This window comes from Lingula anatina, chromosome 3 (genome assembly GCF_051362555.1).
Source record: "Lingula anatina isolate TDL-2025a chromosome 3, LinAna3.0, whole genome shotgun sequence".
Lineage (NCBI taxonomy): Eukaryota > Metazoa > Brachiopoda > Lingulata > Lingulida > Lingulidae > Lingula > Lingula anatina.
The window spans coordinates 32,608,578-32,635,119 of record NC_141769.1 but is presented as its reverse complement, the minus strand read 5'-3'; the positions used below and the strand labels follow the sequence as shown (position 1 = coordinate 32,635,119).

Sequence of the window (26,542 nt, the reverse complement as noted above, 5' to 3'; positions counted from 1 at the left end):
TCAATTCTGTTTCTTTCTACTCAGTCCGTTATAATAAAACACTGGTTTTATTTTAAAAGAGAGAGCATTATGCGTCAATACCATCAGAGCTTACATTTCTATAAAGTATCAAATGTGTGAAAACGCACAGCAGGCACACATGGAATGCTTCCAATGTTAAATGCGGCTTAATTTCCCTGTAAACAGTAACAGGTCAATATCTTTTTTGCCTCCGTTTAATCTGAAATGGACACAACACAGAGTTGCTATAGATGAAAATCGATCTTTTTCACAAAATTGCCGGCATTGGTCCCATTGCTTTGGTCAAAGAATCATAGCCACCTTCATCAGGAAAGATTTATTCTCTCTATATTTGTTTCGGTATAGAAAGAGTTATTTAACTCTTTCACACAGGGAAACGGTCTTGGAAAAAATCCTGACGCTGAAGATAATAGACAGACAAAAACAAAGTTTTGAGCATCCACCGCTGATGACTATGGGATGCCATTTGCAGCTGTTTTTCTTATTATCAAGTCTGTATCTTGGAACCATTACGATTACCGAAGGGTCGTATCGACTGAACGAGTTTAAAGTCCAAATCAACTCAAGACTTACAAATGGAACATTTCGGGGTCCACGGCCCGCGTCTCATAACGTACGGCGTAGGTCTGAATGCACTGTGATGTGTCTTCACCTTGGGCCGGCGAGCTGCATGTCAGTCAACTACCATGAGTCGAGTGGGTCTTGTGAAATAAATGACAAGACAACATACGACGGTGCTGGAGCCGTTGTGACTGTGGATGACAACGGTTGGGAGTATATGGACCCTGGTCTAGGTAAATTCATATGGTAAAACTCTTCAGATATAAGATAAGTTAAAGGTTCATTTAGCTAAAATACATATAAAATATATAATATGTATAATATCGGTAACTGTATCACCCTGTGTTATCGCGTTATGGCCACTATGAAGTAACTAAAGGCAAAAAAAGGATATTGAATTATATTGCTGACAGGGCTTAATGTATGGATTAAAATGAAAAACATTATATAATAATAAAGGTTTCTTTTTACCTCATTTTTGTTGGACGCGATTCACATTTACTTTTAAAGTTTTTCTTGTTTATTTTCGTGGGCGACATGAATCTAGCCCGATACATTTGTTTTCTGTGTCTTCCCTTGGTCAATGTCAGTTCAAAAATCATGCTCAACATTTTCATTCTGTTTAAATGTCAGAAAAATTGTTCTTCCAGGGCCACCGCAGCCGCCAGAAATACTATCTGTTCAAGCAACCCAGCCCAATACCTTGGAAATGAACTGGACAGCGGGTTTTAACGGCGGGATAGAACAAAGCTTCAGGGTTGACGTGAAACCTTATGGTTCAGCTGATAGTGCTTACGTCACTGTGCTGACGGCACCTGATCCTGGACAGCTCGCAAATGTGACGTCTCAGCTCCACAACCTCTCTGATGACGTGTTTTATACAATAAGGTTGACAGCATCAAATGTTCGACCATATGGGGTGAACGAGGCATCAGTTGTGTACTCTTTGGTAAAGAAAGGTAATGCATCTTACATCATGTTTATTCCAGTTGAAAGATTACCATTCATAATATCTGTTGGAAATGGAATACATTCTAACTTATTTTGCTTTTGAAAGTTTATTGAGGTACATGTAATTGTCCTTGTGTGTCTCTCTGTGTTGCAATCTGCCTAACGTTTTGTTTGTCTAGAATGTTTGACAGCTCATTTCAGAAGCTGAGACTCGAACGTTTTTCTGTTTTGTTCTATTCATGTCAAATTTGTGTAATCACGTTTCATTCCATTCAATTTCACTAGCAAATATATGCGCTTTCTAGCAAAGCTATGCGCTCTCGAAATATTGTTTTGATAAATGCCCTGACTAAAATCAAGACAAGACAAACAATCTGTCCCGTTTTAGAGTCAACCCTAGGTCACTGCGGCAATCGAACCCTCTTTACACACTACATGTATGGATACAATATTGGCATCCATTAATGTTTTTCCTATAAATGGATGTCAGCATTACTTATTGTTTCAAAATGGCGACTGTTGAGTGAAAGGGTTTTATAAACAAAGATTAATTGATCGACTTAAAATAATCACACATTATCAAGATTACTTGCAAGTTTGGGTTTGCGCTGTAATGCATTCTACAAGCATTTGCTTTTTATGTGATGTTTGTTGGGGGTTATCAATATTGACATTTACACACCTGCCCACATTTAATCTATCTCCTGGGCGGATACCGAGGGTAGTGTTTTGCTTAATTTCCGCCTATTAAGACGCTTTTGTACAATCTAGCGTTTAGATGAATGTATGAGAAGCGTACGTGAAATCGATTGTACATGTACCAGGGAATTATATCTAAACGATGTATTTCCCTGAAAGTACGCACATGTGCATACGAAATCAGCATTTCTTTCTAGGGTAAAAATGCTCAATCTTTTATCTTCGCACGTTCGCAAACTAAAAACATATCCGATATAACACCCAAGGTGAGCAATAAGGATCATATGCCCACAAAGAAGAAAAAAGATTTTTGGACTTCTTAGTATAGCATTTGTGTGATTATGAATACTGTATGTATACCGTTCGTTTGTGAGCGTATCATCTACCTCTACCTCCGTCCTATCTATCTGGAACAGTTGTTATGAAGATCATACCCTAGCCATTACACATACAGCTACCACTGCATTCATACACTAGCGGACAAAACGCATATGATACGTTTTACGTTAATCATGCGTTAATACGTACCTGTACATCTTATGCTTACCCTGTAAATACGCAAGTTAACATATACACCAGGTATACGTGACCAGATCGTTAGAGATATGCTCAATGCGTCACACATTCGATAATATAACGTTATTCTTACGTTACATATACCCATCACCGTATTGGCAACATATTGTACTGGTACCGTGACGTCAGCGTCCATCTGGTGTTTTCGTTGTGCCTAGCCTTTCTCTAGCGTTTTGGTTACGTTTAATACATACGCTAGTGTACGCAGAAACGTGCTCGTATTTTATCCCCCTCTGCAAATTTGAACGTACACCAGCAGCCGTATGCTCGCCAGAAACGTAAAGACTTAAGCTTATCTTACCATTTGCGTTTGTCTGCGTGCGAGCAAATTTTCCTTATACGGCAGTGCTACATGTGCACGCTAGAGTGCGACAGCACCAAATGACATTATTCATGTGTGTAGGTAGGGGTAGTTATCATGATGTAATATTTCTTAATGCCTGCATGCAAGGTTTCGCCGGTGTACTGAACTTAAATATGCTTTTATTTGAAGATTGCGATACCCTAAAGAACAACGGACACCCAAGTGGTATATATGCTATTGATTTTGACGGTGTGGGACCACTTGATCCTTTTGAAGTGGAGTGCAACATGGCCTTTGACCCTCCCCTGACCATTGTCCACCATGACATAGAGGGACAAAGTGGTCAACTTGGACCAGATCATCCGGGGTACCTTTACCGAAATCTGACCTACTCACCTGGTACTCTAGAGCAGATAACAGGCATGGTGGATACTCTTGACCATTGTCATCAGTACAGAAAGATAGAATGTTGGAAAATGAGAAGTAAGTTAGCCTGATTTACTGAACGGCGCTGACATGTCGCTTCTGCGTGCCAGTATTGAGCCTAGATAATTCGTGTTAGATCTTTTTAGAAAAAAAATAATGCCCTGTAAACATTTTAGTAATTTTAACATTTTACCAAAATTCGTCAGAAGATACAGAAGATCAAAATTTGCAATACCGTTCAGAAAAAAATGAGATAGACATAAATCCGGCTTCCAACTATTTCAATAAAAATTTGACCGTCAGCATCCATTATTACACGTGACTATAGAAAACGATATTGTATAGTACACTTTGATGGGTAGAAAACAGATGGACTTGGGAAACACTGAATAGTTATAAGAACAAAGAAAACCACCAAAAGTCCAAATGGGAATATAATCTGTATGTACAATGTATCTTTACATTTTTATGTATGTACACAATGTATCTTTACAGAAATGTGTACGTATACAATGTTACAGTAACATGTATGTATACAATTTATCTTTTCAGTAATACGTATGTATAAAATGTATCTTTACAGAATTATGTATGTGAACAATGTATCTTTACAGAAATATGTATGTACAATGTATCTTTCCAGGCATGGGGACGGAGACGTCCCAGAGTGACCGTTACGGCCAATACAATTACTGGGGACATTACTTCGCGGGTGGTTCACCGAATGCAACGTGCCTTTGTGGAAAATACTCTGCTTGTGTTTCAGCCACAAGTAAGTTCTGATAATAAGTAAAACATGTTTCCAATATAATTGAGTGTACCTGTGGTGTTTTGGGGTTATAGCACCTGTTACGTCGTTGGGACAAATTGCCTGCTGCTCCTGTTTTCTAGAGATTAATAACAGGTTTAAACAGCCTGTTTTCAAACAATACTTGCAAGACTCGGGATATATAGGGATATGCTGTGTGCTAATTATCCTATTATAAATGGCATAGATATTGTAACGTTTGTGCATTATAGATATGATCATATTTGCGCATGTAGACACAATCGTATATGTCGAAGAAGGGATTCGGATTTAACATAACCAACCTTTCGACCGTCCAAGTTACTATGTTCACAGATTGGTGATATTTTATTAAATCATCCATATTATACGTTCTGCAAACTGTTTGTGCAGGTAATTTCATTTTCCTCCGTCGATGATGTCATTTTACAGAACAGTGCATCTGTGATAAGAATGATGCTGTGTGGAGATATGACGCAGGCTACATCCAGGAAAAGGTGTTTCTTCCTATTGTGCAGACCAGGATTGCTGACATCGATGACTCTACTGAATTCGGTCATGAGACGCTGGGACCACTGGTTTGCTCGTCCTGGGTCGAAGGTAAGGTATTTGAATATGAGTCATCAATACGATTTGAATACAAGATTTACATTATCTGTTTATCCCAAAAAGATTTGCGGATTTGACTTCAATTCCGCGTTTTTCTGATGACTTTCCCAATTACAGTTAGTATTGATCATTTCTGAAAGCATCCGGCACTTAAAATGCTCAGTTTAAGTTATAAAATCGAACACGACTCTCCTCGGGTACACAAGTGCATATGAATCAATTCTGAAATAGCACAATTTATGTACATGTCTTGAACGTTCAATTTCCGTCGATAGTGCAACAACAGTGTGATACGGATTCTGTTTTCAACAGGACGTGAGCGACCTTACAGTTCATTTTTACCGGACTCGGCATTCTCGGCGTCATCGTACCATGGAAGTTGCTCCATTCTCGGGGGCTCCATGTCAAAGAGCGGTGCCTGGTGTGCGGCGACCAACGTCGTCAATGAATGGTTCCAAATAGATCTGCAAAGGAAGATGATTATAACCAGGGTGGCCACGCAGGTATGTTATGGTACCCTACACACAGGTGTATGTGGATCATTTTGTAAACCAGGGGCCAATTCCATAAAACCATTCTAAGCCCTAGTTGGTTGCTAAACTTCATTCTACCTCTAGTTACCTACTAACTCTATTCCATAAAACCATTCTAAGCCTAGTATAGTTCTAAGTTTCATGCTAAAGTTAGAGTAGGTCTGGGTCTCTTCTAAATCACTAGTATCATTCTAATTCATTTCTACCCACACCTCCGAGGTGTAAGGATGGCCAGGAGAATTTTAGAAATAGTGGAACTCCGCAGAGCAATGCGATTTTCCAGAGAAGGCATTTTGCTGATAACTGACATTGTCAAAAATGACATTACTCATCCAACCAGGAGAAATCATGCCTTATTAACATGCCAGCAGGTAATGATAGCCCTGCAATACTATGCAACAGGCACATTCCAATATGTTGTTGGGGACCCTTTGCAAGTGTCCCAGCAAACCGCTTGGCGTGCAATTCATCATGTATCAAATGCTCTTGCATCAAGGATTGGGGATTATGTGGATTTTCCAAATGCACAAAATATGGCCAACATCAAAGATGGGTTCTATAGGATGAGAAACATACACTTTCCAGGTGTGATAGGTTGCGTTGATGGTACTCACATTTGGATTAACACCCCTGACTGTTACGAAGCTGAATATGTGAACAGAAAAGGATATCATTCAATCAATGTGCAAGTTATCTGTGACCACAAGGGGAAATTCACAAATATTGTGGCACGATGGCCAGGAGAAGCTCTTAAATTCTTCATAGCATTCTGCTATAAAGAGATTTTCTTGTGTTGAATAATTGGGCTTTCGTTGTCTCTTCCCTGAAGTTGCCATTTTGACCCCTTTCTGTATAGGGCTTTTATAGAATACATGGTAATGCCTTGACCAGTACTTCCCTCAGCCTGCAATCAGCTCAACTTTCACTGTCACTGCCTTTTGTTTGGCGTAATTAACCCTGTGGTTTTGTGGTTTTCCTATGAATACACCATTCTAGCCAAATCTTGGCAAGCAACTAGTAAGAATGATTCTTAGTTTGCTTTTATGGAATAGAAATTAGTTGATTGCTAACAAGTATACAACTAGGGATTTAGAATCATTCTAAGGCCTAGTATCATGCTAAGTTAGAATGCTTTTATGGAATTGGCCCCAGGGCTCCGTATCTCGAAAGGCTCGCTATGTTGCGCACGAGCGTTAGTGTCTCGATTCCATAACCGATTCTATTTCGAGATACGGGGCCATGGAATCGAGACGCACTTGCACGTGCGAACCTTTCGAGAAACCTTTCGAGAAACGGAGCCCAGATGACTTCCTCAAGCAGGGAACCCATTTGTCGGGGTTTAACTGATTCGTTGTTGTCACTTTGATCACAGAGATGAATAGAGATTCACCTCTTTGCTTTGATAATGAGTTATCCACGTATAGTAGCCCATGTACAATGGATGTATTATTAATGCTTTTCTTATTTTATGATTTCATTTTCACTTTATTTTTTGCTTTCTGTAAAGGTCAGTGTCGATGATTTTTTAACATTTGTTCATGTCACTCTCTGAAATCTTAATTGATCAAGTAGAAGATCTAGAGTTCATCTCTATTGCACTCACGTGATTTGCCTTCCAATTGTTTCAAGTGAAGATTGCCAATTTTCGCTGTAAATTAGGTAGTAATGGTCTAATAAGGGTGATATTATGAAAAGACGTCTTTTCCAAAAAGGCTGGCATAACTCGACAAGACCATTCTCAATAAGTAGTATTATTAGATAACAAACAATCGGCAAAACGGCAGTGGGCGGTACAGATGACTTTGGAGGTAATTTGGTACTGGTCTCGATCTTGAACATCGATGCTTTTCTTAATATTTCATTTTAGGCTCGAGGCGGTGGGTCGCAGTATGTGACCAAGTACCAGTTGCAGATCTCCGTGGACGGGGTCGGTTTCGAATGTTATTCTGTGACAAATGGGACATGCAAGGTAATTACCAGACGTTGTTCACGCTGCTATATCCAATGTAGATATGGTGCAGATTTAGACTGAACAGAACTCATGAGGGGGTAATCTCACCAAAATACCTTAATGTCACATTTTCAAAAGATACGGGTATTTCCCCTAGACAGATGTGAAAACTTTATTAAAATGTAAACGAAACAGCCAGAGGTTCCTAATGTCTTCTAAATGCAGTTCTAGTCTAATCATGTAAATACATTCTTAAGCACCGTTTTCAAAATGAATTTGTAACGTAGTTTATCTGATTAATGAAGGGTGATTACATGGAATATTACAGGTATTCAACGGGAACTGGGGCAATACAGTTCGTAGCAATTATCTGAAACCCTCAGCGGTCGGCCGCTACGTTCGCTTCAGTGTGCAGGCTTGGGGAGGCCATATCAGTGGCAAATTTGAGGTCTACGGATACGACGCAGGTACATTTGTAGCTACACACGCGCGCACACACACGCGCACACATCAAAAGCAAAACACCGCGTACAGACCGTGGCCGTGCTCATCGTGGTATGTATACTGGGGTTACCTGTATGGTGCTGGTCCACAGTGATAAGGGATGTCGCTAGTTCTTTTTATCAACAGGGCAGTGTTCATGGGTTTTACTTTTGTAAAATAATAGTGGGTGAATAAAGTAGCAAATTGAGGGGGTGCATGTTTCGGAATAAACGGTATACAATCCAGTGCTTTCCATTTTCTATACGCTACGCTTGGTACAGTATAAGGAAGAAAGAACACTTTTCAAAAGGTTAACATATTTCATGTTATAATTAGTAGATAAAGCACATATAGGAAAAAAGGCAGGACAACATCTGACCAAGAGTGTATATAAAATAATATGCTGGTTCGCATCAAGACACCACAGCTACGCATACACATATCAGTTTTAAAATCACTGTTTGGTTTTTCAAGGTTACACCAATACAAGCCAGATAAATGAGGGCAGCTCCGTCTCTCTGTCCTGTCCTACTGGGACCTGGATAGACATTCTGGATGCGTTCTTTGGGAAGGAGAACATTGACTGCAGGGCAGATCAGAGAGCTACTATTAAAGCCGTAAAGGACCTGTGTCAGCAGCGTACTAGCTGTACAGTTCCTTCAAGTAATGGAGTATTTGGTGATCCTTGCGGAGGGCAACCAAAATATTTGTGGATAACTCACAAATGTGTGTGTAAGTACATGTACATGTATATCATGTCAATGTCCACTATTTCTTTGATTCGAAAGTGTTTGTTGGTCCTGTAGCGGAAACCGAAACCACGTGTTCCTGCAAGCAAACACTCAGTCAGACACTTAAACCGTACTATTTAAGATCACAAGAAACTCTATACATGCAGGATTATTTGGAGGGGGCCCAGAAAAAAATTGGTATTTTAAAAGGGAAGGGTAACATTTGGTACTGTTTAGAACTATTATTTAGCTACATGTATTCAAAATTTTAATTTCAAGAGGGTACCATTGGTGTGATTTTTCAAAGATCGAAGACCCCCCCCTCCCCGACACCCCTTTAAATCCCCTACTGCCATGCCATACAAATGGCGAGTGTGAAGTTCGCATTACTGAACAACACAAATATGTACTACCCTTCAAGATATCGTCATGAGCTTTTTGCTTTGGTTTTACAGCCATTATGAGTTCGTGCTACGAGTACTACAAACATGGATTTCGGTACAGCGGTTACTTTGAAATCGACCCCGACGGAGCCAACTATGGCGTCGGGCCTTTCTTGGTAGAGTGCGATATGACTACCACGCCACCTGGGAAGACAATAATTCATCACACTAAAAATATGCAAGAGTCTAGTCAGATATTGGTAAGGTTTAATTGTAATTATTATTACAGACCTGGTAAGTTATAATTTTAATTATTATTGCAGACTATTGTTATTATTATAATACATCAGCACTCAATAAAGTATATTTATAATTATTGTTGCCATGTTTTAACATTAAAATGTCTTAAGCCACCACAAACTGCAAGTGATAAGTCAAGTAGAATTTAAAAAGTAAAAGCATAGCAGGTGATTGAGTGCAAGCTTAATTTTCTTCTTAGTCCAAAAGTATACAAATTATTTTCCATTTCGTGTAAGGAAAATGTCAAAGTCACAAAGTTTTATTTGATTTGTTTCTGCCACGTGTATTACAGGTTCGCATTCAAACTGAGTATTGGATACGAGTATGATGTAATTAAAAATATTTCAGATTTTAAATTGAAAACAATACTCTAAGAGGTTATCTAATAAGCAAATATCAAATGCTAATATGATAAATTAATTCAAAGTGGAAAATTCCGGCGGTACTGGTGAGGAGCAATAGCAATATTTACTCTTGAGTTTGTATGTGAAAAACACCACAACGATATTATTATTACAGACTCGGTAAGGTATATTTGTAATCATTATCACAGGCACAGTAAGGTAAAATGTAATTATAGTATCAAGGAATCTGTGAGCTACCATGTATATTTGTAATTATCAACATTATAGTGTTTTCATCCATATGCGTTGCAATGTACTTTTTTAAGGTACCGTGTCCCTTATTCTAGGGCCATGAGACCTGTGGGAGTTGGAGCCAGACTATGAACTACTTAGGTATAGATATTTCTACCCAGGTGACGCCTTTCGTGGACACCATTGCCACGTGCTCCCAGTATGCCAAGTGGAGGTGCAGTGGTGCAACGGGTCTTGGAAGTTGCAACTACGTTACTGACAGAGGTAATGTCTTAGTTCAATATCCTTAAGGTTCCTTTACAATGGATGGCGTCCTAATGTAGTCAAGACGCTCAACGGTCGCCAAAGCAATTAAAACGTGTATCACTTTTTTATAAATGCGTCTGCGTCCGTTGTTCAATTTTCCTAACGGAACTCGTACAGATTCTATGCAACACTGAAAAAATTCTATCGAACTTCCTATAGGATTTTTATGTAGGGCGTTGTCCTATGGGACTTTATAGGCAATTGTGCCAACATCCTTTGGGGTCCTACGACTCCCCCCCCCCCTACGATTTTAGCATCCACATAGACAGAATAAACAGCCACGCAACTTTAAATTCCCACAGGTGCATTACACAAAGGTCTCATTCCCAATGAAGCTGTCGTCCAACTCCATGGGGACTCTTTTTTTTCAGCAACACCCCCTGCGGGGTTGGATCAATCTACGTAGGACGATAGTTTCATTTGGAGGAGTCTTAAGTTTGAAACCTCATCACCATTGTTATATCTCTAGAAACCATAGTAATGTTATTCAAATTGTGACGCCAAACTTCACCTTGAAACAAACAAAGAAACAAACAAATAAAAAAACGGCGTGCACGAGTGAGACCATTTTAAACAATCACTTTTGTTTCGTTAAAAGTCATGTTACAATGTATGTCTTAAACATCGCTTGTACATTCAGGTGGAACAAAAATCCCGTATTGGGCTGGTGGTAATAGTGCCAATTTATGTGCCTGTGGAGTTGCTGGAAACTGTGTCGGTAAGTTCTAATTTGTTATAAATTGCCCGGTTATTTTTTCGTGTTTTGTTTGAAGGGCCCGGTTTGTTTGGAATAACGTACATGTATCTATGTATGTATGTATCTCTAGTGCGCATAATATAAATATATAACATAATAAAAAATAATAGCACTTTCTCGGTATAATTTTTTGCTTCGGACATGAAATACTTGGAATCACGCTGGGCAGTCATACAACACTTCAAGTGACCTTCCCATTTTTCCAGCGTGCGATTTAAGAATAAATTAGCGGATTAAAATATCTGGGAATGCCTGTACAAGTGTGCTAATGCCCATCACTACAGAGTGTCCCTCTAAAGTTTTTTTTTTTTTTTTTTTTTTTTTTTTTTTTACTTTGTATTTTATTATTTCCATTTATTGCATCCGTCGATCGTTCAAACTTTTTGAGGTCGGTTAAAATTGCATTTCCCAAAACTCTGTCCAGTTAACACAACGATCGAAAGTAAACTGAGAATTTAACACAGTCACTGATCTAATTCAGACGGCAGAAGTGACTGCAACTGCAACAAGAACGACTATGTGTTAAGAGAAGATGAGGGATATTTCACAGACAAGTCCTTGCTCCCAATTGAAGCTTTCTACAACGGTGACACGGGACACGCCGGTGAATATGGCTATTATACCATTGGGCCATTGGAATGTCAACCTGGTGAGATTGCATTTATTTTTTCATTATAACATTTTCTCTCATTGTCTGTCATTACGTAATTCACTGATCTTATTCGTCGTATTTCTTGCCATTTAAAAGAAAGACACCCCATATTGCATGGTTAAATTTGTATTATTCATGTGACAATTCAATCTATAATTCTTTATCTTTTTCTAAGTTGAAGTGGGTTTATGTGTGCTTGTTAGGTAATGGTCACTATTGAAAACAGTGGCAATTAAAACCGTTTTGTGGGATCATCTGGTGAAGGTATGAAAAAATTGATCATGATTTTAGGTCATTCAGACGGTCTTTATTACGAAACCAATATTTTCATTGTAATATTATAAAAATAATATCCCAACACAAATTTATACTTGGTTTGGAATACTGATATATGGAATATTCCTGTTATGTTTCATTAGCTTTGCCCTCTTGCACGGAATGGAAAAGGTTTAACGGCACTAGCGGCCTCTATTGGGTTGACCCAGATGGCGGTGGAGGTGTAGCCGCTTTCGAGGTGTATTGTGACATGTCAACTATACCACCCACTGTGACCTTTCACCATGATAATGAAGACAGAACGCACGTGATGGGCTATGACGCGGCTTTGTCTTATTCGGTAGATTTGTCGTATAACTGTAAGTGTTGCTTTGGAATTAATGAATTGATATTTCAAAAAGCAGCAATTTCCCCCCGAGTTGAACTTACTAGTAGTTGCGTTTATGACATGAAAAACCATGTCTTTGTCTGTTTAAACCAAGTATTACCGATCTGCTCTATTAAAATATAAACATATACACATGCAAAAAGTATTATAATCATAGATAGGTATGTATAACTCTACCAGTATCTCCACAACATAACTGTTATTCAATTACCAGAATCTATCGCTCATTGAAGTGCAGGGCTCCGTAACTCGAAAGCATCGCGCATTGCGTCTCTATTCCATAACTCGGGATTTACTCGCCTCATACAGGGCCATAATAGCCTCGAAATGAAAGGTGATTCGCAATTCGCGATGCTTTCGAGTTACGGAGCCCTGAGCCCCGTACCTCGAAAGCATCGCGTATTGCGAATAGCGATATCAAATACAGGCTACAATGTATTATATGGGGCGAGTATGGGCAAGTTATGGAATCGAGACGCTTGCGCGCGGTCGCAATGCGCGATGCTTTCGAGTCGCAGGGCTCAGATCTATATGCTGCAGTGTTGTACGTTGTATGCATGTTTCAGTAACTACAGATCAAATAGCAGCTTATGTGGATATCGTCGGCTTCAACTGTACCCAATACATCAAATATGAATGCTACGGCTCAAGTTTACAAAATCATGCCGGTGCTATATTTGCCGCCTGGTACGATCGGCACGGACAGCAGTCAACATTCTGGGCCGGCGGGGATCCAGTTGGCACCACAGGCAATTGCGCATGCGCAAAAGACGGATCCTGTGCAAGCGCCAACAATTGTAAGTTTTGATGGCACCAAGGTTATAAATTAAAACATCCCCTCGTAAATAAGGAACTGGCCTGTAATTTATGTGCACATTTCAGTAATCTTCGAGTTCGTTATTTTATATCATTTTATAGATGAAATGAAGAAATAAATAATGCGAAACATTTGGAACATTTAAAAAAACGTTTTGTTATCACTGAATTGTAATTACACATCTACTGTTCATATATTAAATTGTAGATTGCAACTGCGACTCAAATGACTTCGTTTGGCGAACAGACGAAGGTTACATCACTCAATCGGATTATCTGCCAGTGTCTATGGTAAAGTTTGGGGACGCCGGTGAAGGACAGGAACAAGGCTTTCACACTATAGGACCTCTGGTTTGCCTGGGATAAGGCCCAGATGGGCAGTTCACCAGATGCTTGCTTCCTTCTTTGTCTTTGAATATTGTGTATCCATCCGGCTTTGTCTAGTTATCACAATTTAATTGATATTGGGACGTAATGACAACATAAATTTAAACTATTATAAATTATTGGGAATACGAACACAGTGCTAGTCCAGGCATGTTTACGGGAACGGATGGAAGACCACTGTTTACACGACATATAAATATACTCGGCTATGGTATATGCATTTTTCTAACGTTATGCAAATGTATATGATAGAGGGTAGAGGTGTTTATGTACAAAAAAATTAATTACAGAGAGGAAAATATACAAATAATACGGTACAGTAGAGGTAAAATGTGCAATTTAATGTAAAATATTCTAATTATGCACTATCACTATGAGTGTGGGGCAGGTTGACAATATATTTCTACGTAATGACTCACAATCGGCAAGGCTTTTATATCCTTTGTACATAGTAATACATTTATCAGAATCACTTATATTTTTATTGAGTGTACCCTTTAAGCTCTTAACTGACAGTTGTATCACGATAATCTAATACCGACATTCTGACTTCACAAATTTGGTTTGGCCACTGTAGGAACTTACTGAATTTGTCCAATTCATATGAAAATAAGTACAAAAACAAGTCCTACTGTAATTGTGCTCTGTGTAAATATCAATGCTCACATAATGTACACAGACAGGTAACTAGAGGGAGCAATGACGCGTTGTACTGTATTCTTATTCTTATTCTTTCTTGAATCAACAAACAACCGTGAAACTACTGTAAAAGGAGAACAAATAACAGTAATAAATAAATAATAAACATCTCATAAAACAATCTAATCAAACCAAATTTACATGTTATTATACAGTTTCCAAACACTTTTCATTTTAAAAAAGGCAGTCAATTCCTCAAGAACAAAATTAATTAAAGCTACAAATATGTCATTTCATAAATTTGACAGCTTGTGGCACAGTATTTAAATCTCGTCTCATTTTGACCGTCGCTCGAGGGACGACGCGTGGGGAGGCGTGTGAGAGGTGGAGAGACCATTACAGGATTTAGCAGTTTTAGCACTCTGTTCTTCTCATTCTGAATGGCCACTAAGCCACGTTTCCCTTTCCCTTACATATGATATTGCTAACACTATTGTAACACTATTCTGAAACCAAACACTTACTAGTAGCAAATACAGTACACTCTCTATAACCATACACTTATAATGTAGTCATTTAGTGTGAATAACATTACTTTTAAACAATAACATAAATACCATATGCTTACTTTTTAGCTATCTTCTAAGGTCTCCTTAGCTAAGGTTCTGCCTGTCTCACTACTTTCAAACGTCTGCCAAATTCAGCACGGAAAAGGCTAGTAGGTCAAGTGGACTACTTCTCACTTATGTAAATCATAGGTGGAGAGACTGAGATTGTGTTAGCTGTGCTTCTAGTACTGTCGGCGCAATCATTGCTCCTACAAGTAATTCAATACCTAGATCGTAATGCAGTATGCCGGTCAAGTGCTCGGAAAGGTGATTAAAAACACATGCCTGCTTACGAATGAGGCATATTCAAGGACATTAATCTCCAGTCTTCAGTTGCAAGTGTTTTTTTTTTTTTCATTGAAATAACACTATGCCTGTTATTTGATTAAACTGAACTTACCAGTAAAAATCTCATTATACTGTATAATCACTGCACTATTCACAGTAAATGGACGCAAAACAATCAGTATTGTGTGGTTTATTTTAAAGAAAACGTATGAGAGGTAGTCTTCACACTTCACCACATAGTCAAAATACAAATGACAACGCAGACAAAATGGAGAAAGTACAACACTGATGAAAAAGGCGGACATGCGGAAATAACTCCAACTTTTCTTCGCGCAACATCTATGTTAGGATTCGGTTTATTCACATCAAATCCAAACTTCATGCACGGCTGGTCATCTGGCGTGACCTTGAAGGAAAAATCCCAAATTGTTTCGCAGAAGTTGGTGGACGAGTTGTATATGGCATCATACCGCCTGCATTGCTGTCCTGGTCCACAGATATTCAAACCTGTTGAAATGGCATAACAGTATTTTGAACATTGCGATACACTTACGTTATTTTTATCAGTTTCATTTATTTGCAAAAACAATGTATGATAAAACCAAAGTAACTTATTTTGTTCCACATTAAACCGCAAAAAGACGTGGAGAAGTCACACTTTTACTGGTCGATTTTCAATATAAATTTTCTAGGCAATCAAACGTCATCGGACAATTATATATAAACTGCAAATGTTGTCATACCATGAGCAATAGAAAACACCCAATTCTAATCCTGTATGTACACTGCTATACATATCAACAAACGTTATTATATATATGGCATATCTTGATTAAACGGTCGTCATTGGGCTTATAAGAACATGCAGTGCGTTAGATGTGATAAAATAGCCTCGTTGCAGTGTGTAAGATGCGATATAATAGTCTCTATACTACAATGTAGAGCACTCACCGTTTACGTCACGCACAATGTCGTTATACCAGTTAACATAGCAAGTAAACTCGTGTTTGCACGCGTCCCACCAACGATTGCATTCACTGGCACACAGTGGGACATCCTTAAACCTCTCCTTCTCAGGTGCGGCATCATGGGTCTGAAAGTTTTATTTTTAAATAGCGTCTATTCTTTGGTAATTCGATAAAAAAACGACACTTTTCTATATACTAAAAAGGACAATGATAGCTTACATTTCAATTGCCTGTATTACTTTGAGGGTCAGAGGTTTAGAATACAAAATCAAGACGCAGGTTACTCTCTCATCACTGGGAGCCCTAGCAGTCTGATACATCGATGTACAAAATTATTGTATCGCCTTTAAAAAGATTTAATTTTATATTTTGAGGCCCCTGGTATCAAATGCTAGACGCAAATAATCATCATGGCAAACCATGCGGAGACAACAAGACTTCTTTTTGTAACACACAGCAAAAAAATTTAATTGGTCCTCCGACCTGTTTACTGTACCATAATACCGGTACATGTTGGCACTGTGTGAAACACCATGCATTGTGTCTTAATGCAGTCTAACCACAACATACATTAAATAAAGGAGGGAAAGAGAAGTGCAGTACGAAAACAGAAAGCCATTTGCTCTGCATTTCAAATTAGAGTATAATATATAGATCCATATACACGTATACTTACAGCTTCAGTAATCCAAGGTCCTATATTTGGGGAACAGAGGAAAAAACAAAGTTCGTCAAAGAACTCCCTGTGACAGGCAGAGGACAGGGACGATTTCTGGGGACAGATATTGTAGATGGTGATGTTTTGAAAGTTTTCGTTCTCTTCAAATGTATTCGTGATCCCCGGTTTGCAGCAGCTGCGGTCTCGATAGCGAGTACACTAAAATTAGAAAATATATATATAGCTGCAAGTAGCTCAATGCCAGACATTTAGCCATGATACATGTATGCGAGTAGACCCTCTAGCCATGAAGAGTTAACGAGTACATGTAGGCAGTTAAAAGTGTTTTAACAGTGAGTTACGGGAATGTATATACCCCGCCACGTCTTCAATTTTAATCATTGAATCCAACTGTATGCATATACCCCAGCACGACCTGATCGTTGATTCCGACTGTATCGCTTGTGTTTGTTAATTTGCTTCATATATTGAATTACATTTAATAATACTACATGTCGTACACACTATTTCGAAGCCACTCACTAGAGTAAACATGGTATGCGCACATATCGCGTCCAAAGATACGGTATTTACATTGAATCAACATGCATATATAAATAATGCACGGGGAAGTTATAAAGCAATGGGAATCAGTTCGTACCTACCTCTAAATGCGTGTCGGGAGAAGGGCTTGGTTTGCTAAAGCCTGGCAACAATTCCATGCACCTGTTTAAGGAATCGGTGGTCTTGTCTGCCTTAACTGCCCATATCAAAAATACGGCATACATTATTTCAAAAGACACAATCGTCAGATTTTCCTGCTTGACGAACATGCTGTGAGCTTCATGAACTTATAGGCCTACCTACTGAGCGGATTTACAGAGAAAATACCCAGCCCGAGTACTAATCGCGGTCGAGAAAGAGATGTCCTACTTTCCATTTGATGGGGATCTTATTTGACCCATTTTCAGTTATGGGCTCTTGAAATGAAAATACCAACACTGATGCGTGACGGTTCATGGGGCTTACACAAGACGTGAATTAAGATACCCCCTTTAAATTGTGAACACGCTTTCATGGGGAGAACATGTAATTGGAAAAGAAACGTCTGCTACGGGCTTTTGAACTTTTCTTCGACGTTCAACGTATCTTTCAAAAAAGATCGTTTTGCATTTTGGAGTAATTCATCTTTCAGAGTCCGGTAAAGGGAAGGGTTTCCTTGAGGTGATATGTATAACACTATCATAAATACATAAGGAATCCCCTTTTAATATCACTGACAATATAAAAATAAATGTATAATTCTTAACAGTCCTATGGATTTAACTTTTATTACACACACAATAAACAAAACATTCCATATACTTTTTACACGACACCAGAAGGCAAATAAAATAAAATCAACCAGACGGTAAACACAAGCTTTGTCAACTTCGCCATTGTGTTTATTTCAAAAAGTGCTCTTTCTGCACGCGCGCATTAAATATTTGATTCCTATGCCGTGCATGTTGAATGCAGGTGTTATTTTATTGTGTTTAACCACAGGCGCCATGATAACTGTACGAATATTTAAATATCGGTGTATATTTAGTATTATGCTTGTGGCGGTGTACATGTACATGTAGCTATAGTGGATGAAGAACAGAAAATAGATCATTAGGCCTACTTTTAAATTCCTACATGTTCCGGTAGGATGTCTTTCTCTACAGATTAATGCAAAGCTTACTCTTTCCATTATGTCATTACACTACTTTTGCAGCAATTATTGTGACCAAAGTCATCTCGAGGCTTTAAAATGTTACTGTTAGAATCACTATTGCTTGAAACAGTAAACGTCTGCTTTCCCTTGTGCATTTTGGTCCACATGTCTTTTGCAGGTCAAGTCGTCTCTGGCCACGATACCAGTAGACGAGGAACATCCACGCCTTGGTTTCCATAGCGGATAGCCCATGGTGCCATCAGCTAACCAGCCGCATGCGCAGACATCAAGACCTTGACCCCATGCAGCTAATAACTGCGCATGCGTTGCAATAGAAGCCCCATATTTGGAACACATTTCCATTGCTTCTGCAAACGTAAGCTTATAGTGTCCATCCGGCGACTTAACATGGAAAACGCCAGCTGCAACAAAAATATTTTAATGCAATAACGTGATGTCATCATTACTTATCATAATCATTGTTTTCACTGTTTTAACGGTTATACCTACCTTCAAGTACTGTAGGCATACTACATGTACATGCATTTACTACTATGTATAATGTATATTTATATACCGGAATCTTGTCCCAAGTACAAATGAAAAGAAACAACAATATACAGATTATGTGGTTTTTCCTGTAATCCCGTATTTATACTTTGTGAGCCCAGGTATTTTACCTTTGGCACAAAATGTTGGATCTCTCTTTAACCTCTCTAGCTGTTGCTTTTGCGCCTCGATGGCCTCCAGCTGCTGTGACAGAATGCGGCTCTGGTTCTGGATTATTTCCACCAACACAGAAAACTTCGGATCCTGTGTCTGCAACATTTCTTTTATCTCAGTAACCGCTGCCTTCAGTTGGTTGTTGTCTTGGCAGATGTTACAGTAGTTGACATCAGAGGTTTGGCAGGAAACATCCGCCGCTACCCAGATCCACATCACCATCACCACAAATCCTATTTTCTTCATTTTGTCCTGCATTTAACAAGAACTTCTAATAAAGACACTTACGTCTTTTCAACGACGGTTTTGTCATACTGTAGGTCGCATCAGTCTTGTAATAATCACAATGGCTAGAATTTGGATTACTAAATTAGTTTTAAACTTTTCTTGAAACCAAGATATAAAGAGTGGGGGTGGGTAAAAATAAGTACTTGGTTTATTTATACACTGTATGTGCCTCAGTGCGTGTAGATTGGGCGTTAAACCTCAACAATCTGTAGGAGCTACAGAATAAAAGATAATTTAGATTATCTTTAATTTGTCACTCTTAACTTTCTGTAAGATTCGCTTCACCCTATGCCAAGATTGTCTATAGTGAGTTGGTTTGCTTTTTAACAAGGCATCGATCAGAAAATATATATCTTAGTGCCTCCGACAGGTATTTCTCCTTGTCTGTTTTTAACCTAAAAACCATATGGTATGACAACAGATTCGATTTAGATTGACGTTTTTCTCTTAACACCAGATGAAAACCTGTAAGTGCATGACTATGAACAACTAATGTCGATCTCACTTACCTGTTCAGTTTCCAGACCAGTATGTTTGGGGATGCTCACTTTTTGTGCGTTCGCAGAGGCGCCAGTAGCACAGGACTCCAGTCACTCTCTAGAGACACGTATAGCTCTGAATTCAGCAGGATATCCGGGATCATGTAACACAATGATTTATATAGTATCGGCCTACACGTATCTGTGACCTACGTCACTCTGTGTAGGTCATTGATTTAATGAAGGGATTCGACACCGCAAACGTCTACATTGTTCCCATTCAAAAGTAAGTTAAAAGTATAAAATTGTTGCAAGCGACTCAGAAAAGAGTGTGTTATGTTTTGGGAATAAAAGTAGTGGTTTTCTTCAACAGCTGATATTGAAATTGTTTGACTCTGTAGAAACTACCGTGTAGATAGACACCCAAATGGAGGCACATAATTCCATTACCATCCTTTTATTGAAGAAAACTCACTACTTTATTCCTTGCATGCGTCTTTATCTAAAAGAAAAGGGTACAAAGAATCCGTTAAGAAAGCGGGGATTTTTTGCAATTTGCAGATTATATGCTGTACGACGGTGACAAGACAAAATCAGTCCCTCCTTTCTATCGGTCCAAATTGCAATACTATCCCGGAAGTTGGTGGACAATTGTGATAATTTTCATTAAGAATGGAAGAAAAATGCCTCGCAAGGTCAAGTTATGTGTATGTGAAATATGAAGCAGATGATGGTTAAAAAATAGCGTGCATGTTTTACCAAGCCAGTAGGGTACTGAAAAATCTTTTTTTTTTCTCCCTCACCTCCAGACTAGGGCCGTTTTGATCATTCCCCGACAATGCCTCTAGGGATGCGGTGTTAGTGCTAGGCCTACATGTACATTCGAGAGATTAAACAAACAGAGTATAAATAATGTTACGAGTGTTCAGATTTGAAACCTTAATAATTGTACTTCAGGCCTGTACTTTTTCCCTCTCTTTCTTTGATTATAAAATATTTTCTTATTATTTTCCTACAAATCACAGCAGTATTCTACAGCTAAGTGAAATTGATAAAATTTCATTAAGAGATTCTTTGAGAATTTACCCATCCGTGCACTTGTAAAGCTTTTACAAGGTTTAGTCATTGCGCTAGGGAATTGTGCCTCATACAATATAAACTAAATTGAAAAGTAACTATTGATAAGTTTTACGGTGTCACCTCCATGTATAATGAACAGTATTTATATCAACAATGTGCACCGTTGCCAGATCCCTCTGGTGAGTTAGTAAAGTGCCATAGACTATTCTTTTATAAGTCAATGATCAATTAAAATGATCGACTCAAACGTCCATTTGTTGATCCTCCGATCTAGAGAAAGGAACTTTAATTTAAAAGTTATTTCCGCAAGCAAATAATGTAGATACATGTACAAGTTGACGGTATCTGGTTTAGTTCCAGATAGTTATTAAGACGTTTCGTTCTTTAAACATTGCTTTTAATAAACAGGCCAAATTAGGAGGTCTACATTAGATGAATTTTGGCCAAACTTTTCGTCTCTTCTTAATTAATTATCTCAACTGAAAGTTACAGTGCCACGGGACCAGATACGGCCCCCAGTCCTGCGGATGACTCCGGTTGTACCTCCTATACAATCTTATCGCCGAACTGCGCGCACCTGAAAAGGGTACGGTTCAAAGGTCACGTGAAACGGTCCTTTGGTGACATCCGGTAACTCCTGACCGGGGACATTTTGGAATGTAAAATGTTGTAGCATCGTAGTAAAGAAAATGAAGTCTTCAATTTCTGCTAAATTTTTCCCTGGGCACACACGTGGCCCTAAAATGAAGGCAAAATGAATAGGCATCCTTAATATTAGTGCATCCTAATATTAGAATCAACCGTTTAAAAGTGATAATTAATCTTTCGAGTGTTTCACTTTGAATCACAATATAGGCAATAAGTATTTAATGGTTTTTGCAAAGCTGAAATACAATCGTCGCACAAAATACAATTACTCTTGTTTAGTTTTTGTTCAGAATTGTCTATTCCACGGAGCAAAACGTACCGATTGAAAACGGTATATATTTGTCATTCTTCAAAACCTTCCCGGTTTTGTCCAGCCATCGTTCCGGTCTGAATTCCAACGGATCTTCCCAGTAGCTGGGGCTCTTAAGGACTCGTCCTATATCCGGTATGACCAGTGTGTTGGCAGGGATGGTATATCCACGTAGCTCTACAGTCTCACTTGTAGCATGTGCGAGGCTGTTGGGTGCTGAAAAGGGTTCCACATTCTGAATGTAACCACATATCGTGCCTTCAACAACTTCAACAGCTAAAACACGCCCCCCCCCCCCCTGCCCCCAACCCTCAATGGGAACATTTGAAAAACGTGTACACTTTGAAACATTTTAGAAAATGAATGAAAATTGATTCTTTGGGTGCCAAGCAGTTTTAATCCATTCCTGGGAGTGGGGTGGTGGATGGTCGTCTTTTCTTTCAGGATAAAAATTAATGAAAGAACACGTCTTAGTGAAACAAAACTAAAAAAACATTCCACATGATCTTACCAAAAATCTAGAACACTGACAGCTTTTATCACTTGAAATTTTATAAACCATTTAATTTTGAAAAATGAAAAATAATCATGCAATGTTTGAGACAAGATTTATTATGTATATAGCTGGGGTAGGTCATCAAATAGTTGTAGAAATACATACATAACAGCAGATTAAAATGAAAATTGATCACATTTAAACTCTTTTAAAGTAAGCACTCCTTTGAACAATTTTGGCGACATGGAATTTTTTTTAATGATGAAAGACGAACTACTTCGAAAACTTATACCCGGATGATGTGTTATGAGAAGAGCGACACAGTAAAATGTCCGAGGTGTCTCGGTATAGTTCGAGTGATATACTGCATGTGTTTATTTGACACTAAGAAACACAATTGACGCAAGGTTTTCTATCAGAAGAGAATTTTCTCGGATAAGAACACAAAATCTTGCAGCAACGTTAGCGTCATTACATACCAACAGGGGAGCGTCTCATAATTTCCAGCACTGTAGCTTCTGTGTACGGCATCTTGTGGCGATCTTCATAGCAAGGGACTTTCTCACGACCGATAACCTGTGGCAACGGATAAAAATTCAGCTGATTAGTTTAAGCAATTCTCCTTGTGGTTACTTGAAAATTGAATTTATAATGTTAAAAATGTGTATTTATTTCTTTATTTATTTAGTTAGTAAGTTAGTTACATGTAGTTATTTGCTAAACGGTGTTTCAAATTGTTACGGTTTATTGAGATTTCATGGGTTGTTAGGCACGCCAATCGTGGTTCTTCGTATACTGTACATTATTAACTGTATTATTTGCATGATATGTAGACACTGGCGTTATGAGGATTGCAATTACTACATAAATAATGTCTAACTACACATTCACACATATCTGAAAATTGTCAATCACTCCAACTGTATCGGCACAGAAAACTGACCCTCTCGATGCGAAAAGAGCCTTTGACTCACAGGGTGTTTATAGATTACTTGCCCTGTCAATCTCGGCCTGGACCTTCTGTTGAACATCAGGGTGATGCATCATGTGAACGACACCCCACTGCAGGGCGCTGGCAGTGGTTTCTGTTCCAGCCAGGTACAGGTCCACTATCACGAAGAAGACGTTTTTTTCTGGAAAGAAATTATGACCATTTTATGGTAAAATTATCCTATGATTTATGAAGCAACATACATGAAAATTTGAAAATCAGAGTGCATTGCTTAAAGCAAAATATTTTCAGAACAACATTCTTTTATCTTTACGGAGTAAATCGCCTTAATGTCGTACCTGTAAAGACGTCTAAATATTTTTCCTCCTGTAGCGTTTTGAGATAACAGTCGATAAAATCCCTTATATTTTCAGGGTCGAATGTCTTCCTGTGTTCCTCGACTTCTGTTTTGATCATTTCGGTTAGCTCTTTCATCTTCTCGACACGCAGCTTTTTGTAATTCTGAACATTAAAAAATGCACCATACATAACGTAATATATCAGATGTATGCGTTATGGGGAGGAAAATACGAAATGATGAGTTATCATGTCATACAGTTGACATAAGAGACTAATATGAGAATCTTATGTGACGTTACGCCACTTGCAATGTGGCTACATTTGCTGTATTATTTTACATTTTCGTGATGTACCAAAAGAAAATTGTGCTCGATAACGGATTTAGGGAGATGCCATGGGGGTCCAGACACACAACAACAACAACAACAACTTTACCTCAGTGCTTGGCATAAATATTTCGGCCCATGGTAAAAAGGTTGTTAAACCCAACCCAAAAGTGCGAAACAACTCTTCCAACTTTTGCTGCATTGTGGAGAAAAAAGGGTCGTCGATTTCATGCCTAAAACAGAAATTCGCTTGAAAGATTATCCAACATGTTATCATAAATGTTTGGTTGGTCCTCCAGTTTGTCTGTCTGACGGTCCACTAGTTGTCCGTTTGTCTGTCTCTTAGATAATATCTATCCAATTAAACCACTTAAAATATGGTCATTTTTATCTAAAAACAAAAATATGTATTACAAAACGACCATGTTGTTCATACAGTAGGTGACTCCAAAAAAAAAACTTGTTTTACCTTGATCCAAATACAATAGTTGATATAATGTTATTGACAGTGTGTGTGATCAATAACTTTGGATCAAACGGTTTCCCGTCCTTGGCTTCTATCCCCTGAACGAAGCATCTGGCTTCTTCCCGGATTTTTGCCTCTAGGGAAGTCTTCCCCATGCCGAAATCTCTGAGGGTCGAAATGGCCATCCTTCGAAGCTCTTTCCACGCATGACCGTTCTTGCGTACAATTCCGGCACCTGAAGAATATACCTAAGTTATCGCTTTTAATTCTATCATCTGTAACAAAAGTACAGTGAGAACTCCTTTTAAAAAATAGCAATAGTAAAAACAGGCCATAGCAATTAATAAAAATAGTTTTAGGTTTGGCAGGTAACGATGATAATTTCTGCATCTTTAATTTCTGATAGGTTTGTAGCTTCGTCACTCAAAAAGTTGTGGACGAATTTTGATGAATTTTCAGGCAAAATCATTCGTTAATTGATACTGAGAATGAAGTAATGAATTTCATACGCTCAAAACTGTGCGTATTATTGATGTCACATACACTGTAGATCTACGATACTTATTCACACGTGCCTCCTTACGCTATACATGAACGTGCATTGTATTGACATCACATGGCAAATGTAAAGGCTTTATCGCCATAAGAATATTTATTATTATTATTATTTATTGCGGCTCAAGTACATTGACTATGACCTAACAGTATACATTATATAATCATATAACTAAAATTACAATAGTAAATTACAATATTGTTTATACAATAACTGTGATTGCAGTATACGCTCAGTTACTTTGGTTGACTAGGTGAATAAGAGTTTACTAGAATTAACTTAATAGCCATGTTAAATTTTCACTAGATGAGGGAAGTCTATCTCCAAGCGCGTGCAACTCTGAAACCCAATATCTACTGTACTGATATTTACCGTCTTCTTCCACTAACCCAGGCAGTACGGAGGCGCAAGACCCGTTATAGCCAAATTCGTTAACACCGAGGAAAAAACGAAAGTTATCAAGCATAGACAAGCACTGAAAGGTAACTTTATAATGTTCGATCACATTACTCAGAAAAATGCTGAGTTGATCAAAATTCTAAAAGGTAAAGAAGCTGTACATTCAGCCTGGTACTTCAATGGCAGAATATTTGCCATAAGAAATGACGGTCGCCGATATACATTCGACATATTCGACGATATCGACACCAAATTAAAACAATAAGCCTGAAAATGAACTTTATACGGACACTGAAATTTTGGACAATAAAAATCAATGTAAAACTGAAAGTAGTTATAAACAGCAGAGCGGTAACTGTTAGCTAGCCGCTCTAGCATCAAATTATTATTATCATTATTATTATCATTATTTTTTTTAATTACTAGTTATTAGTACTATCCTGTGTATGTGTGTGTTTTCGATAGTTTGTCTTGGTGTGTATGTCAATTCTGGTAGAATGGGTACAAGTGGTATATTGTATGCGTGGATGGATGGAAGTGAATTTGATAACGCATTATATAGTATAACCGATATATATGTAGTTAAGTTATCCCTATTAGTTTGCAACAACGAAACACTTAGATTTGATACCTCAGTACGATTGCTTTACCTACACTTAGAATATGACTGTGCGATGTAAATTTATTTTCTGTCGTATATACATATGCGGCAGAAACCTGGTAGATATACACAGATTAAATCAAATATTAAAATATGCTCAGTAAATTGTAGGGGTCTTGGGGACCGAAATAAGCGGTTAGATGTGTTCAATTTCTTGCGGAAGAAATCCTTTTCCATCTACTGTTTACAAGATACTCATAGTACATTATCTATGGAAAAATATATAGCAGCTGAATGGGGCTTTAAATGCTTTTTCAGTCATGGAACCTCTAATTCAAGAGGAGTTGCAATATTGGTTAACAATAATTTTGAATATAAAATTAAGGAGGTTGAGAAAGACACTAACGGAAACTTTATTGCTCTTAGTATGATAGTAGATGAAAAAGACATTTCACTCATAAATCTGTATGGTCCCAATAATGATTCACCTGAATTTTTCTTTAAAATACACGAGACAATAATGAAT

At 38.2% G+C, this 26,542-nt stretch overlaps 3 protein-coding genes across 3 annotated transcripts; 1 reads left to right on the top strand and 2 right to left on the bottom strand.

The window, feature by feature from the left end:
* The first annotated feature begins 1,236 nt into the window (after positions 1-1,236).
* LOC106165410 (contactin-associated protein like 5-1-like) lies at positions 1,237-13,659 on the top strand. The gene is made up of 15 exons (XM_087007738.1): positions 1,237-1,541; positions 3,302-3,595; positions 4,182-4,310; positions 4,758-4,925; positions 5,247-5,437; positions 7,335-7,436; positions 7,747-7,885; positions 8,376-8,633; positions 9,088-9,275; positions 10,007-10,175; positions 10,858-10,935; positions 11,456-11,623; positions 12,046-12,261; positions 12,857-13,087; positions 13,315-13,659. The coding sequence occupies exons 1-15, from the start codon at positions 1,292-1,294 to the stop codon at positions 13,470-13,472; spliced, it is 2,739 nt and encodes a 912-aa protein (XP_086863864.1). The 5' UTR covers positions 1,237-1,291; the 3' UTR covers positions 13,473-13,659.
* A 1,543-nt stretch (positions 13,660-15,202) lies between these two features.
* Positions 15,203-20,071, bottom strand: LOC106175146 (folate receptor alpha-like). The gene is made up of 6 exons (XM_024076459.2): positions 19,874-20,071; positions 19,034-19,328; positions 17,320-18,775; positions 16,673-16,873; positions 15,980-16,121; positions 15,203-15,535 (listed from the first exon to the last, which is right to left on the bottom strand). Exons 3-6 carry the CDS (start codon positions 17,485-17,487, stop codon positions 15,258-15,260), a joined length of 789 nt encoding a protein of 262 aa, XP_023932227.2. The 5' UTR covers positions 17,488-18,775; positions 19,034-19,328; positions 19,874-20,071; the 3' UTR covers positions 15,203-15,257.
* A 713-nt stretch (positions 20,072-20,784) lies between these two features.
* Positions 20,785-25,411, bottom strand: LOC106175149 (cytochrome P450 2U1). Its single transcript, XM_013557004.2, has 8 exons — positions 25,389-25,411; positions 24,464-24,695; positions 24,104-24,227; positions 23,668-23,830; positions 23,374-23,510; positions 22,857-22,953; positions 21,891-22,097; positions 20,785-21,661 (listed from the first exon to the last, which is right to left on the bottom strand). The coding sequence occupies exons 2-8, from the start codon at positions 24,643-24,645 to the stop codon at positions 21,480-21,482; spliced, it is 1,092 nt and encodes a 363-aa protein (XP_013412458.2). The 5' UTR covers positions 24,646-24,695; positions 25,389-25,411; the 3' UTR covers positions 20,785-21,479.
* Positions 25,412-26,542: the final 1,131 nt, after the last annotated feature.